This window comes from Eretmochelys imbricata, chromosome 24 (assembly GCF_965152235.1).
Source record: "Eretmochelys imbricata isolate rEreImb1 chromosome 24, rEreImb1.hap1, whole genome shotgun sequence".
NCBI classification, from domain to species: Eukaryota; Metazoa; Chordata; order Testudines; family Cheloniidae; genus Eretmochelys; species Eretmochelys imbricata.
In genome coordinates, this window is record NC_135595.1 from 7095963 (window position 1) to 7112069 (window position 16107).

Consider the following 16107-nt stretch of genomic DNA (forward strand, 5'->3'; position numbering starts at 1 on the left):
GAAAACTGTGTTAAAATTGTGATTTATCACTTTAATTTTCAGGGTTTTTTCCTGGTCCTGCTTGCTGTCCTTAGGGAAGCGTTCAATCTGGGCCTAGCAGCAGTCAGTCTGGAAAGAGCCAGCCTAGAACAAGGTGGGGTGAGTTGTGTGTCGCTCTATTAAGGAGCAGCCTGCTTTGTCTCTCTCTGGTTTTTGTTACTTTTTGTTATCGTTCATGGTTCTAAGAATACAAGTTGTGTTAGGTTCCAACCTTGCAGCAAGAGTATCTAAGTTTTTTCTTAACTTCTCTATTTGTATGCTGTGAACGTAACAGTCCCCAAGAGGTATATCACACGATTTAAGCAAAGGATGGAGGTTCATTGGGCACCATGGAAGTCATGAAATTAGCAAATATACAACTTAGCTTCTATAAAAATGTGGGGAAAAACCTACTTTTACAATACATATTTCAGATATGTGCTTAATGCATGTTCCTCAGTGTAATGTACAAAAAGTTTACAGAGAGAACATGCCCACTAAGATTCTAAATCCATCCCTTCTAAACAGTTGTCACTCACGCAGTCTGGAATACGGTCATCTCTGAGGATGGTCTTTGCTTGAACATCAAGGCTGAGATTTGCAAAGTCCCGTCAGGGATTTGGCTGCCCAGATCAACTGGCATCCAAATTGTCCTTTCACAACCTTAGCCTGGAGGCTGTTCTAATCTGCATCAGCTGGTTATGATGCCCAAGGATCAGTTTGCCATCTGGGGATACCCCAAGTGCAGCATGCTTCAGCCACATCACATGACAAGGGCTGTTGGCTGCAAGGGCTGGATCTGCTGCCTTTACACCCACTGGCATGTGCAGCCAGTCCCTGCTCCCTTTGTGTCAAGAGGGCAGCAAAAGGAACCAGAGTGGAGGCCAGGGTCTAACCCTTCTCTCATTGATACCTAGCTCCAGGGAAAGTTGAATGTGGTACAAACACCTCAAATGACCTAATTAGTCCACTGGGAATTAAGCACATACTTAAAGAGAGGAAGGACGGTGCAGTTGTCAAGGTGCTAGCTAGACAGTCGGGGTCCTCCATTCAAACCCCTGCTCTGCCACAGGCTCCATGTGTGACCTAGGGCTGGTCACTTACATCCCAATGACTTTCAAGCCTTAGTCCCCGTTGAAAGTGAGACTTTGCCTCTCAAGACACTTAAGACGCTTTTGAACTTGTCACCCCAAGTCTCTCTGGGCCTCCATTCCCCAGCTGAAAAATGGGGCAAATTCCTCCCTACTTTGCAGCGGGGTAGTGAGCATATATAAATACAGAGCTAGATTAACAGAGCTTTGGGTCAGATCGCAATGCCCTGAGCCAGGCTCAGCCTCGCAGCACTGCAGGATGGTCTCAATCTCCAACCCCCACCTCCGACCCCGCATACCCTGCTCCCTCCCTTTCTTATGGTGGTTGTCCTGTACCGCTGCCTAAAATTTATTAACAATTGCCATGATAAAATTGTAGTCCTAGCTATACCAGATATGTAGCCACATTGGGGCACAAGTACCTAAATTATTTAGGAGTCTAAGCCTCATTTTCAAAAGTGATTGAGGTATGGACAGGTGTGGACAGTGCTTTGTCAGGGGGAGACGCTCTCCCGCCCACAAAGCTACACTGCCTCGTTTGGGGGGGTCATATTTTGTCGGCAGGAGAGTAGACTGTAAGGTGTGCAGTAAGGGCACTGACTTTCAATGGTATCTAGGCTCAGAAGAACTAGATTTCAAGGTATTTAGTTGCTTAAAGATGCAGCTAGGCGCCTAGGGATCTTCTGAAAATCAATGGGAGTTAGGCACCTAAGTCACTTGGGCATATATGAAAGACTGTTTCCCCCAGTCACACATAACTGATACAGATTCTTTTTACCATTCCTTTTCCCCTGTAAACGTCTATTAAAAGCCAAGACAAAGTTACTGTGATAGTTTTGATTGATTTCATTTCTACATTATGTTTTATGAAAACAAATTGAAACCGGTCTTAAAAAACAACAGGCTGCAGGACAAAGAGCCGTGTTTGCTGCAAAGGGCCAGTCGTTTTAAAATAGATCAGAACTGGCTCCTCGGAAAGTTGCACTTGCTGCTGTGGTCACTTTCAGCCCACTTATTTTGACGCTTTTGTTTTGTTTGTTCAGCTAGCACAGTGCTTGGGCTGTTTGCTTTTTCAGTTCTCTCTCCCTGCTTTTGGTTAGTAAGGAAGTGTAAATTGCTCCCCGCGATTCATCTGTAGCCAGTGGCTGGTTAGAGTAAAACTGAAGCAGAACAATCCATGAAATAACTGCAGAAACTGGAATTTACTGTTCAGCAATGTGAAACAAACTCAACGTTGTGGCACAAACCAGAGACATTGAGAAATTGTATCAGTTACTAAATATCCATTATGCAGCGTGGCTTAGTAGATAGAGCACTGGTTGGTGACGTGGGTTCTAGTCTCAGCTCAGCTGCTGGGTAATCTTGGGTAATTCATTGTGCCTCTCTGTGCCTCAGTTTCCCCATCTGTAAAATGGGGATAGCATTACTCACCTCCTTTGTAAAGCACATTGGGATCTTCTCATGATGAGTTTAGAATTATTATTAGGAATAAGGAGCTAAACAACATGCACAGGTATCAAAGCCACACCAATCAGGGGATTAATCATGGTATATTGTGCTGCATGAAGTATTTGCAGTACCCCCAGGATGGCCCTTACTGCCCCTCAAACTCTGGGCTAACAAGGCCAGATCCTGTGTTCCTTGTGCATCCAGCACTATTCCACTTGAATCAATGGGAAGTTGGGGTGTGCTAGAATGCTGGATCAGAAACAGTACAGTTTGGAGGCAGGTGACAAAGGTTGAGCCGTTCTGGACTCTGGAAATCCAGCCACAGGGATTTCCTGGTCTCGTTTCTCAAGTGAGCCATACTGTGAGCATTCAGGATTCCTTTAAAGACCTCTGAGGGCCAGATTCTCAAGTAGTGTAAATCAGCGTCAGTTCATTGGCTTCAGTGGAGCTGAGAATCTGGTCCCAAATTACTGCTCACTATCATGTTGTCAACAAGTAAGGTGCAGTGGTGGATAAATTACTGAGGCAACAGGGAGATAAATTACCCCCTAAAAGCCATTTCTCAAGTGTTCATCACCCCTGGTTTGGGCCACACTTTCAGAAGAGCCCAGCTCCCATTTAAGGTATTTCTACATTGCAGCGGGGAGAGTAGCTGACCAAGCTAGCGCACTGAAAGACAGCAGTGTGGCCACGGTAGCTACCCTCCTGAATGCAATTATAGGACTCCTCGTTGTTTTTGCCGACCTCCTGGACACGTTTTTGCACAGCTGGCCTGAGCCACCACGCTTGCTGCTGTGGCCACTCTGCTATTTTCACCACACTAGTTCGAGCAGAGCTAGCGCATGCCTGTCTACCCGGGCTGGGAACTACCCTTAACCGCCTAAATAAGGGCCAGGTGTTTACAAGTTCTTGGAGCATTAGATGCTCATTGGATGCTGATCTCCTGTGAATCCATCTGGGTGCTGAGCCCTGTTGAAAATTGTGCCATTAGTTAGATGTCTAAGTAGGAGCTGGGCTCTTTAAAAATCTGGCCCCAGTTGTGGGGGCTGATCCCTTGAGAAAATCATTTGCAATAGGCAGCAGGTACAATGCTATAAATTGCCCCTTTAACTATAGTTGCATGCAGTAGTCTCAAAACTAGGTTGACTGGGCAACAAAATGGCAGATGAAATTCAATGTTGATAAATGCAAAATAATGCACATTGGAAAACATAATCCCAAATGAACATATAAAATGATGGGATCTAAATTAGCTGTTACCACTCCAGAAAGAGATCTTGGAATCATTGTGGATAACTCTCTGAAAAATATCCACTCCAGATGCAGCGGCAGTCAAAAAAGCCAACAGAATGTTGGACATCATTAAGAAAGGGATAGATAAGACAGAAAATATCATATTGCCTCAATATAAATCCCATGGTATGCCCACATCTTGAATACTGTGTGCAGATGTGGTCACCCCCTCTCAGAAAAGATATATATGAATTGGAAAAGGTTCAGAAAAAGGCAACAAAAATTATTAGGGGTATGGAATGGCTTCTGTATGAGAAGAGATTAATAAGACTGGGACTTTTCAGCTTGAAAAAGAGGTGACTAAGTGGGGGGGATATGATTGAGGTCTGTAAAATCATGACTGGTTCAGAGAAAGTAAACAAGGAAGTGTTATTTACTCCTTCTTACAACACAAGAACTAGGGGGTACCAAATGAAATTAAGAGATAGCAGGTTTAAAACAAACAAAAGGAAGTATTTCTTCACACAATGCACAGTCAACCTGTGGAACCCCTTGCCAGAGGATGTTGTGAAGGCCAAGACTATAACAGGGTTCAAAAAAGAACTAGATAAGTTCACGGAGGATAGGTCCATCAATGGCTATTAGTCAGGATGGGCAGGGATGGTGTCCCTAACCTGTTTGCCAGAAGCTGGGAATGGGCGACAGGGAAATGATCACTTGATGATTACCTATTCTGTTCATTTCCTCTGGGGTACCTGGCATTGGTCACTGTCAGAAGACAGGATACTGGGCTAGATGGACCTTTGGTCTGACAAAGTATGGCTGTTCTTATGTTCTTACTTCAGAAAGTCCAGCTACCTGCTGTCTCTGCACTAGGCGTTGTTCTGTGTTGAACTATCTCTTTCATATTCTACATTGTGCTACGTCCTGGTGGTTTTTTTGTTATTCTGAATCGTTACACTATATCCTAGCAGCAGCCCTATTAATAGTTGGGCTCATTTCTCACAAAATCACAAAAACTGAAAACAGCTCTACCAGTTCCTTCTCTCTGTCCCTATTGAACATTTATTTCTTCCCACATAATGCAGCAGCTCTTCCATAGAGAAGAGTGCTGTATTCAGCCAGGCTCAGTGCTTGGAACTGCTATTGCCTCTGATGGCTGAACACACTATCTCTATCACTCATCATTTGCGTTATCGCACAGGGCAAACTTCTGCCTCAAATAAGCAGGTGAAACTCCCCTAGGAATCTCTGGGCAAATTCCGTTGGGATGTAACCAGTGATGTAAATGACACGGCAGAGGCCTGGGTAGTCCATCAGTTGTGAACGCACAACTCTCATTGAAGTGGTAGGATAATCTGGCTCTGGGTATAAATAAATTGGTGAGAAAACGGCTGTAAGTGGTGACAAAAAACTTTAATTTAATTTAATTCTCTGGGTCTTCAAAACCAGTGACTTTAGGATGCAGGCAGTTCCGATGCCCCTGTAGTTCTGCCAAGGCTGGATTTGCCCTTTTCTGTCTGTTCTGGAAATTGAGTAAAAGAGTAAAAGCAGCTGACTCAGAGGAGTCAGTGGGTGCATTTAAAAACTGTCTGAGTTCTAAGCTCATTTTTTCAGCAAGGTCCTGAACTTTTAAAGCAAGATTCCCAATTTGGTGTCTGTGCTAATGATGTGCGCTGTTTGCACAGAAGGACTGTAAATAAAGCTTAACAATCTGTTTGAAAATGAAACTGACAGTTCTGTCCAGCTCTATCAAAGTCTGGCTATTTGACCTGGCATGGAAGCATCTGATGTTACTCAGTTTTGTCTAACCATTTGTGCCCTACCTGCCTTGGTCTAAAATCCCTTTAGATTGCCACCTTCACATCGGGTCAGTGTTTGGATGGGAAACTTCCTCTAGTACAGCCTGTAGTGTCACCTGCTATGTCCTATCACCCTGCATCAGCACCAAATGCCCATCCTGGTGAGGCTATGGGGCGTTCACAACTTCTAGGCTAGTGGGGGGAATGAGGTTGAGAAGGGGCCAGTTAAGAGGATAGGCCACAGCTGAGGGGAATTAGGTGGCCTAAGTAACCTGTGAAGGATGCTGGAGCCCAGCTGAGCAGGAGCACACGGGGCTGGTATAAAGCCAGGAAGCTAGCGGCAGAGAAGCAGTGTAGTGAGGAAGGCTGTAATCATTCTCTGGGTATTAGAGGGAGAAAGGAGGAAACGCAGTGGCAGAGAAGCCCTGGGCATCCAAACCCTGAAGCAAGGGTCCACCAAGGAGGGTGGTGCAGCAACAGAGACAAAGATGGAAAAGGCTAAGGGAAGACCCTAACAAATTTGGAGGTTGCAGGTTTTGCCTGCTGATTTGAGGGTCCCTGAGTTGGAACCAGGAGTAGAGGACTGGCCCGGGTTCCCCTACCAGCCACAGGGGAAGTGTCACAGTCAGGGCAGTGGGCTTGGAGACTCCCTGAGACAATTTGTCCTGTGGGACTTTGATACCCTGGCAGGGGGAAAACACCCAGTGACCTGGCCAAGGCCTGAAGAAGGAGCACCCAAGCCAGGAAGAGGAAAGGGGCAGAGTCCCAGAGAGCGAGTGGGGCTGTGGCAAGAATGAGATGACAGAAGGAGGCATCGGAGCCGGAAGTAGGTTATCCCACGAGCAGCCAGGAGGAGGAACCCTAGGGGTGAGTGAACCCTGTGACAAGGTGCTATGGTGGGGGAAGTGACATGTTTGAGATGCGATGTAAACCCAGTGCCCCACGAACCTGCAGGCACATCGCTAATGACCCCATGTGGCTTTTTTGCAAGAATGGAGATGTCAGCCCAGAATATGGGTTCAGAGAAGTGAGCATGGAAATGGTTGTATTTCAAGGAAACTCACATCACATCATAGCACATTACAGACATGAGACTTTCTGTATTTCTCTCTGTTTCTCTTTTCATTCTTTTCTCTTGTTTTACAAAATATAAACCACTTTTGTGAGACTACATCAGTCACCGAGCAGCGTTTCTGTTGTTGTACGGCAGAGTCGCATATTCCGTCTGAAATAGAACAAGGAAAAAGCCAATATAATTAGTAATTCTTTGTATTAGAGCAGCACTTAGAAGCCCCAGTGGAGACTGAGGACCTGTTGTGCTGGGCTTTCTGGACACACATGCAAAGAGATAATCCCTACCCTGAAGGGTTTATTGTCAAGATACACAAGGACACAAAGTGGGGGAGGGGAGACAGAAGCACCATGAGCTAAAGTGACTTGGCGAAGGTTGCCCAGCAGGTCAGTGGCTGGACCAGGAAAAAAAAATCCTGACTCCCAGTCCAGTATCCTCTGCTAGCCCACGCTTCCGCCCATACGGTAATATGCCTAATGAGAATCTACCATCTCATGCATTTAATTAACTGTCCTTCCAGAATGCCATAGCCAGACAAGATGGGTGAATTGTTCCTTTCCAATAATAAGAAAGGAACAATAAATAAAGAGAAAGAAATAATAAGTTGTTCCTTTCCAGCAGTTGTTCCTTTCCAGTAAACCTACACAACACTTCCACTAGCAGGGTAGAGAGGAATAAATTCAAATAAGACTTCAGGAGGCAATGTGTAGATAGTAGGGTAGGAAATTAGCCAGGACGCTGTTTCTAGCCACCTGTTGTTAATATTGTACCTTTCTGATGTGCCAAAAGCTAAAAAAAAGCTGTGTACCTGTGGGATCTGCCTCATAGGTGTTGGATTCCCTCTTTGCACAGCTCTCCCTGGTGGATGAAACAGACAAAGGGACAGTTATAAGGATGTGTGATGAGTGGCTGCTTTTCTGCAGACAGAGTTATGACTGAGTTACCTCTGATGGAGCATTTTCTCCGGAGCAGGATCAACAGCTGGATCAGGAGAAGGATGAAAATACAGGGCAGCCCAGTGTAGAACACAATCCTACAGTCTCCAGTGTCTTGTCTCTCTGCAAAGTATAGAAAACTCCCATCAAAACAAATGGGCCCTGATCTGTACCTCCCACATAACATCATGGGCAAAGGGAGGTCCTTTCCCCAAAGCTCCACACCCATTACTCTGTGCTCTGTAGCATTTTGCCCTTCTGTATGTGCAAAGGACAGGGTAAAGAGGCTGTGCAAAATGATGTGCCATGGGTATTCTGACAGGTTTCAGAGTAACAGCCGTGTTAGTCTGTATTCGCAAAAAGAAAAGGAGTACTTGTGGCACCTTAGAGACTAACCAGTTTATTTGAGCATGAGCTTTCGTGAGCTACAGCTCACTTCATCAGATACATGATGAATACATGGGTATTCTGTTTCTCCTCTCTCCCTTCCTCCCTCAATAATTCCTCTAATGGGTGGCTCTTTGAGCTTCCTAGTCAGATTCCAGGTGGTTCCTTTTTTCCCCAGCACAGGTTTGTGGCACATACTGAGGCAATTAGGAAATTAAATGGCCAATCAGCAGGCTGGGCACACCCGTCTGTGTCACCTGGAATTTGTTTGGTGGTTGAAGGGCTCGACTACACTTAAAAACTTTGCCACTGGAACATTTCTGGCATAACTCCTCCTGGCTCAGGAACAGAAATAAGCTGTGCTGGTGTAAGGCACCTTTATCTCGGTATAACTGCGTCCACACTAAGGCTTTTACTGGCATAGCCGTGTTGGCATGGGTGCCCTCTAGCTCCCCCTTGGCCGCTCCAGGATAGTTCCCTACGTTCTATTCACTAGTGCTTTGTCCAGTCCTATTTATGGGGGCTTCCTCCCCTGCCTCTGGGCATCTGTTCCATTACTGGTTAGATTTCGCTGTCAGGAAGCTATTCCTGACATTCATCCTGCTGTTCCCTTTGTTGATTTCCTTCCTGCTGCTCCTAATTATTCTCCTTTGGCTCACCCCAAGTGATCCTTCTGTATCCTTGCTGTGATCACATGGAGCGGGAGGTTCAAGCTGCTTCACCAGAGGGATGTTGATTAATCACAGTTTACTCACACGATTAACTCAAAACAATTGCGATTAAAAAAATTAATCGCAATTAATTGCAGTTTTAATTGCACTGTTAAACAATAGAATACCAATGGAAATTTATTAAATATTTTAAATATTTTTCTACATTTTCAAATATACTGATTTCAATTACAACACAATACAAGGTGTGCAGTACTCACTCATATAATTTTTATTATAAATAGTTGCACTGTAAAAATGATGAGACACTATTTTTCAATTAATGTCATACAAGTACTGTAGTGTAATCTCTTTATTGTGAAAGTGTAACTTACAAATATAGGGTTTTTTTGTTACATAACTGCACTCAAAACCAAAACAATGTAAAACTTTAGAGCCTACAAGTCCACTCAGTCCTACTTCTTGTTCAGCTAATCGCTAAGACAAACAAGTTAGTTTACATTTACAGGAGATACTGCTGCCCGCTTCTTATTTACAGCGTCACCTGAAAGTGAGAACGCATTCGCATGGCACTGTTGTAGCCAGCATTGCAAGGTATTTATGTGCCAGATATGCTAAAGAGTCGTATGCCCCTTCATGCTTCAGACACTATTCCAGAGGACATGCTTTCATGCTGATGATGCTCGTTAAAAAAATAATGCATTAATTAAATTTGTGTCTCAACTCCTTGTCGGGGGAGGGAGAATTGTATGTCTCCCGCTCTGTTTTACCCGCATTCTGCCATATATTTCATGTTATAGCAGTCTCAGATGATGACCCAGCACACATTGTTCATTTTAAGAACACTTTCACTGCAGATTTGAGAAAACAAAAGAAGGTACCAATGTGAGATTTCTAAAGATAGCTACAGCACTCGACCCAAGGTTTAAGAATCTGAAGTGCCTTCCAACATCTGAGAGGGATGAGGTGTAGAGCATCCTTTCAGAAGTCTTAAAAAAAGTAACACTCTGATGTGGAAACTACAGAACTCGAACTACCAAAAAAGAAAGTCAACCTTATGCTGGTGGCATCTGACTCAGATGATGAAAATGAACGTGTGTTGGTCCACACTGCTTTGGATTGTTATCGAGCAGAACCCATCATCAGCATGGACGCATGTCCTCTGGAATGGTGGTTGAAGCATGAAGGGACATCTGAATCTCTAGTGCATTTGGGACATAAATATCTGCAACACCAGCTACAGCAGTGCCATGTGAATGCCTGTTCTCACTTTTAGGTGACATTGTAAACAAAAAACAGGAAGCATTATCTCCTGTAAATGTAAACAAACTTGTTTGTCTGGACGATTGACTGAACAAGAAGTAGGGCTGAGTGGGCTTGTAGGCTCTAAAGTTTTACATTGTTTGGTTGTTGAATGCAGTTATTTTTGTACATAATTCTACCTTTGTAAGTTCAACTTTCATGATAAAGAGATTGCACTAGAGTACTTGTATGAGGGGAATTGAAAAATACTATTTCTTTTGGGGTTTTTACAGTGCAAATATTTGTAATAAAAATAAATATGAAGTGAGCACTGTACACTTTGCATTCTGTGCTGCAACTGAAATCAATATATTTGAAAATGTAGAAAACATCCACAAATATTTAAATAATTGGTGTTCTATTGTTGTTTAGCAACACGATTATTTGCGATTAATTTTTTTAATCGCTTGACAGCTAAACCAGAAGCCCATTTCTTACCACCGAGCATCAAAAAAAAAAAAAAAGGCTTTCAGAAGGGCTGGGGGTGGGAAAGGTGGGTGATGGGGGAAGTGACTGTAACCGCCCCACAACTCAAGCACCCTCTCAATGCTTACCAAAACCTCTCCTCGCTCCCATTAGATATCATTCACCTGAGCCACCCCATCTGATTCTCTCTATTCCTCCAGCCTGCAGTAGATGTCACTGACCCACGGTGAGGGATGTAGCATAAATGCCCAGGTAGGTAGGTTAGAGTGGATGATACAATACTGGACCTGTTTCCATGGAGACTGTAGCATTGATGCTTCTCCCCGTGCTGCTCTCGGCTGTACAAGTGCAGATCGTCTCCTGGTTCCATGTCTCAGAAGGGATTCTCATTAGGCTCCAAACACTAAAGACCCCATTCCTGTCTATGGCTCCAGCATCCATCTGACCTTCAGACACCTCCTCACCCATGCCCCAGAGAACAGCTCTCCAGGGAGGAGTGAAATCAGAGAGCAGGCAAAGCAGAGGAATGACAGGGGGGAGCTCAGCATCCTCCGGGGCTGCGGGCACCAGAATGGAAAGTCTTGGCTCGGAGGCATCTAAAAGAGAGTTGAGTCACCGAAAATAGAGATTTGGAAAGATCTGTTAGCGGTAGCTCAGCTAGTCCATACCCAGCTCCTGCCCCTGCCCCTGCCCCAGTCAGTGCAGATGTTTTAAATGTCTAATGCTTTGTCTATTCCACTTTTCAATGTCTTATACTCCAGGGCATCCACCTTGAGAGACTCCACTGATCTATCGCTGCTCAGAAGTTTGTCCTAATATGATCTTTGTGGATTATTTACTGAGTGCCGACAGCATGTTCGGTTCAGTATGAAATTCAAAGGAAGAGCTCGTCAGTCTGGTGGTGAGGACACCAGATTGGGAGTCAGGAGGCCTGAGATCCATTCCCAGCTCCGTCTCTGACTTGCTGTGTGACCTCGGAGATGAGTTCACTTCCCGACTCAATGCCTCAGTTTCCCCAACTGTAAACTTAGTGAAATGATACATAGTCACCTTTGCAAGGTGTTTTGAGATCTAGCTGTGAAAATCCTGATAGAGGAACCATTCTTACTTACACTTAATTGTCAGGCTAAATTTTCCTATTACGTTCATCCTATTAGTGTAAGTTACAGCCTCTATTAGTGCCTGTAATAATTCCTTGCCTTCCTTTTTATTTTGCACTCTTTGGTCTATTTGCACATAGTGTGGATCAAAACTATATAGATATTATTCGTTATAATTGAATTATTCTGTGCAATTCATGCTGAGCTGCTGGAGACAATGAATAGTCCCCTGTATGAACAGGTGGGCGCAATCATTTAATAAAGCTTGGTGGATGCCTGGAAAAGACCTTGAGTAAAATTAAAGTCGTATAAGGTTAGGAGGGCAGCTGAAACATACCCCGTGTTCTAGGCTCAGGCAGTTTCTGCAGGAATCATCACAAGTATGAATATCAAATCTGAATACTAATGTAACATCCCACCCCAGAAGGCAGGGAAATAACACCTAGCACTGATATGGTGCTTTTTATCCATAGATCTCAAAGTGCTTTTACACAGGAGAGTCATTATCCCCATTACACAGATGAGGAGTCTGAGATGCAGAGAAATTAAAGGTCAGGTTTTCCAAAATGTCCCTGATTTTCAAAAGCTAGGTTTTAACTGGAGCATTTTAAAAATCTGGTAATTTCTTTGGTCACTGAAACGGGAACTGTTGGGTGCTGACTTCTTTTGAAAATCTTGCCTCGGTGCCCAGCGATTAAGGAACAGAGCCCAGGTCTCCTGATTTCCACCCCAATGCCCTGGCTTACTGCCTGGACCGTATTGCCTCTTTGCACAAATACCAATAGCTTAGAGCTGAAATAGGGAAGATTGGTCACAATCTTGCTAAAAAAGAGGATGATTTTTTCACATCTCCTAGCATTGGGATATCATTGTTCTGGGCCATTAGAAACTCACCTGTGACAATTAGTCTGGTCCCATTCCCGAAGTTGGGCTGTAGATACATAAAGGAAACGAGGCCACAGTAATAAACCCCTGAGTCATCTCTTTGTACATTACGGATAATTAGAGAAAACGTGTTTGCCGCAGTGTTCACTTCACTTGAGTATTTTCCATCTGACGATGCAAACTCAGAACTCCGGTAAATCCACTGGAAACTTCCACTCTGTTCCTTGTACCACATTACACTCACTTCATCTTCTAATGTTTTACAGTGCAGCTGTGCAGTGTCCCCAGATTTCAGCCAAACCTGGGCTGGGCTTTGCAGGATTTGTATCTCTTTTTCCGAGACAGTCACTATACAGGGGAAGAAAGACATGTGTTAATACAGTGAGCACTGGACAAGCCTGGGCTTTTGCAATATGCTATATAGAGCAGAGGGTCCAAGAATAACACAAAGCACATATTTGTTAAAGATTTATTTAAATTTTTCTCTATTTCTAGCCATGTATTTTGTTAGGATTCATGTAGCCTGTGTGGGAATTAATGCAACGTAACAACAAAAATCAACCTCAGAGTTCAGACTTCCAGTGCCCTGCCCTAAACCCCAGACTACAAATGCCCACTCATGCTTACCCAAATCAATGATAAAAGACCTTCCTTTGACTAAATTTTACATGGGAGAGTCATTTATTAACTTAGCCATTTGTGTTTCAAATTCTATTTTTGATCATTCTGCAGAAAAATACGTCAGCCTGTGTGTAATACATCAGCATAGGAAAAAAAAGTAGATCCAGGACATTATCCAGAACCAGAAACTATTTTCAAGGGGTTTGTGCCTGGTATTCTGATTGTTTTAAAACAGAATATTTCCTCACCTCTCAAGATTCCAGTTGATGAACTGAAAGATGTGAATATCTCTCTCCCAAGTTGATGTTAGCATCTCTTGGAATTGCAGAAGATCCTTGTGCAGAAAGTTAATTGTTTTTAATGTGGTAGAAAACAAGCATGAAATAAATCAGGCTAAAATACTTACTTTGCAGGTAGATTAGAATCATCCCAACTGTCTGGTGGGACATCTTGTGCCTTTCTTCAGTAATGAATAGGTGATGCTGTGAGACAGACAGACGCCTGCTAGATAATGGATCTCTTGATGAAAGACTCTGTCACGTGGAGAGGAAAATGTTCTATTTCCTCTTGTAGATCTGTGGGGCAACATGCATGACAGAAAAGGAGGGCCAGGACGTACTGAGAACCCCGTTCAAAATCTTACTCTGAGAGCCAGCAGAGCAAACCGGGGGAAGAATGTTCCTTTGCCTCCAAAATCTATTAAGGAAGAAATTCAAGTTTAGACTGGGTAACAGCATGGAATGTGTGTCTAGTGCAATCTGCTGTGTTCTGATTGGATGTCCATAACAAGACCCTCTTCTGACTGCAATTCTGTGTTTCACGGGTGATTAAGGTCAGATGGGATTAGCATCAATATCACAGTGGTGTATGAAAATTGTGATTTATCCCTTCAATTTCAGGGGGTTTCCTGGTCCTGCTCCCTATCTGTAGGGAAGCATGCAATTGGGGCCTAGCAACTCTCAGTCCGGAAAGAACCAGCCTAGAAAAAGATGAGGTGAGTTTTGCTTCTCTGCCTAACAGAGCAGCCTGCTTTGTCTCTCTCTGGTTTTGGTTACTGTGTGTTATCGTTCAGGCTTCTAAGAATAAAAGTCATGTTAAGCTGCAACCCTCTAGCAAGAGTATTTCATATTTATTTAACATCTCTGTTTGTTATGTCCACATCATACAATCACCAAGAGGCATATCACATGGAGGTCAAAGTTTCCCAAAGATTTTAGCAAAGGATGGAAGAAACCAGCAAACAGGCTCATTGGGCACCATGGAAGTGGGAAAATTAGCAAAAACTTTGTATGGGAGTTTATTTATAACTATAGATAAAGGAAAGGGCTGGGAATGGGGCCCACTGGGAAAGCAATGGATGGAGCTAGAGTATGGAAGTGTGGTGAAGTGACACCATGTAGGACAATTCGGGGCAAAAAGTGTTTTAGGACACTTATATCTGAGATACGCAGAATGCATGTTTCTTAGCGTAATGTGCGAAATTGTTTACCAAGGGAGAAAAGTGAAATGCTCACTAGGAAATTCCAAATCCATCCCCTCTAAACAGTTTTCACCAACCAAGGAACCAAATTTGGTGGTGAATCCTGGTTTCGTGCCACCTGAGGCACATTGCACATGTGCTAAGAAAACCCACGCAGGCTGGAATATGACCATCTCTGCGGATCGGCTGCACTTGGACATTAAGGCTGAGATCTGCAAAGCCCCATCAAGGGATTTGATTGCCAAATTCACATTAACTGAACATCCAAATTGCCCTTTCAAACCTCAGCCTCAATAAAACCCTACTGCAAATCAGGGCCAGATCCTCAGCTAAACCCACTCTCCTGTTATCCCAGGTTGATCTTCCAGCCATATATAAGCTGGCCCAGCCTGGAGGCTGCTCTAAACTACACCAGGCAGTAATGACTCCCAAGGATCCATTTACCAGCTGCGGGTACTACAAGTGCAGCATGCTCTGGCCACACCCCACATACCAAGGGCTGCTGGGCTGCAAGGGCTGGCTCTGCTGTCTTTACACCCCCGGCACATGCAGCCAGTTCCTGCTCCCTTCGTGTCACGGGACCACCACAAAGGGACCAAAGTGGGGGTCAGAATCTGACCTGTGTCTCATTGAGACCTAGGTCCAGGGGAAGTTGAATGTGGTCCAAACACCTCTCCTGGCCTAACTATTTCACTGGGACTTCAGCACATGCTTGAAGAGAGGAAGGACGGTACAGTTGTCAAAGTGCTAACTAGGCATTCAGGGGTCCTCTGTTTAAATCCCTGCCCTGCCACAGGCTCTGTGTGTGATCTAGGGCTGGTCACTTACATCCCAGTGACTTTCAAAGGATTTAAGAGCTTTAGTCCCTGTTGAAAGTGGGGCTTTGCCTCCCAAGTCACTTGGGGCTTTTGAACATGTTACCCCAAGTCTCTTTGGGCCTCCACTCCCCAGCTGTAAAATGGGGACAATTCCTCCCTACTCTGCAGCAGGGTGGTGAGGATAAATAAGTACAGAGCTAGATTAAAAGAGCTTTGCTGAACTGGGGGGGACCTAGTGCCATAGATGTGCATGGTGCAGGTACATTGTCATTATGCCCTGTGTAAAGGTCCTGTATATCAGGGCAATCAACTCAGCTAGAATTCAGGCTATGATTTCGGCATGGTATTCATGGGATCCACAAATCTGAGGAAACTCCATGACCCCGTGCAGTGGCGGCTCCTGGCCAGCAAGACTGGGCCAGGCTCCTACCAATGGACATTGTGACCTGGCTGGCCCACATGGTCTCAGCCTCACTCAGTTTTGGCATATCTGCCCCTCAGTTTTCTTCTAAAAAGCAGGGGACGCACCAAACCTGAGTGGCACTGTGTGCATATGGGCCAGGTCGCAATGCTCGGAGCTGGACCCAGCCCCCCAGGACAGGAGGTGCCCCTGCAGGGTGAGTGTAGGGTGGTCTCGCTCTCCAACCCCCGCATCTTTCCCCTGCTCCCTCTCTTTCTTATGGCTGTTTTCCTGTATTTATGACAAATTTTCACGATAAAACCATAGCCTTAACTGTAATTGTTAAAGAAATTTAGCCAAATTGTGATGGAAGCACCTAAATCACTTAGGAGCCTAAGTCTTATTTTCAAAAGTGGT

General features: G+C 44.4%; 1 protein-coding gene across 2 annotated transcripts; it reads right to left on the reverse strand.

The window, feature by feature from the left end:
• Positions 1-6658: 6658 nt before the first annotated feature.
• LOC144279791 (immunoglobulin gamma-1 heavy chain-like) lies at positions 6659-13453 on the reverse strand. Of its 2 annotated transcripts, XM_077841445.1 has the most exons (6): positions 13399-13453; positions 12381-12719; positions 10674-10982; positions 7610-7723; positions 7474-7523; positions 6659-6818 (listed from the first exon to the last, which is right to left on the reverse strand). In XM_077841445.1, the coding sequence occupies exons 1-6, from the start codon at positions 13439-13441 to the stop codon at positions 6771-6773; spliced, it is 903 nt and encodes a 300-aa protein (XP_077697571.1). In that variant the 5' UTR covers positions 13442-13453; the 3' UTR covers positions 6659-6770. The 2 variants fall into 2 exon arrangements, with proteins under 2 accessions (XP_077697571.1, XP_077697570.1); XM_077841444.1 differs by having other exon boundaries at positions 7474-7723.
• Between the last annotated feature and the right edge of the window lie 2654 nt (positions 13454-16107).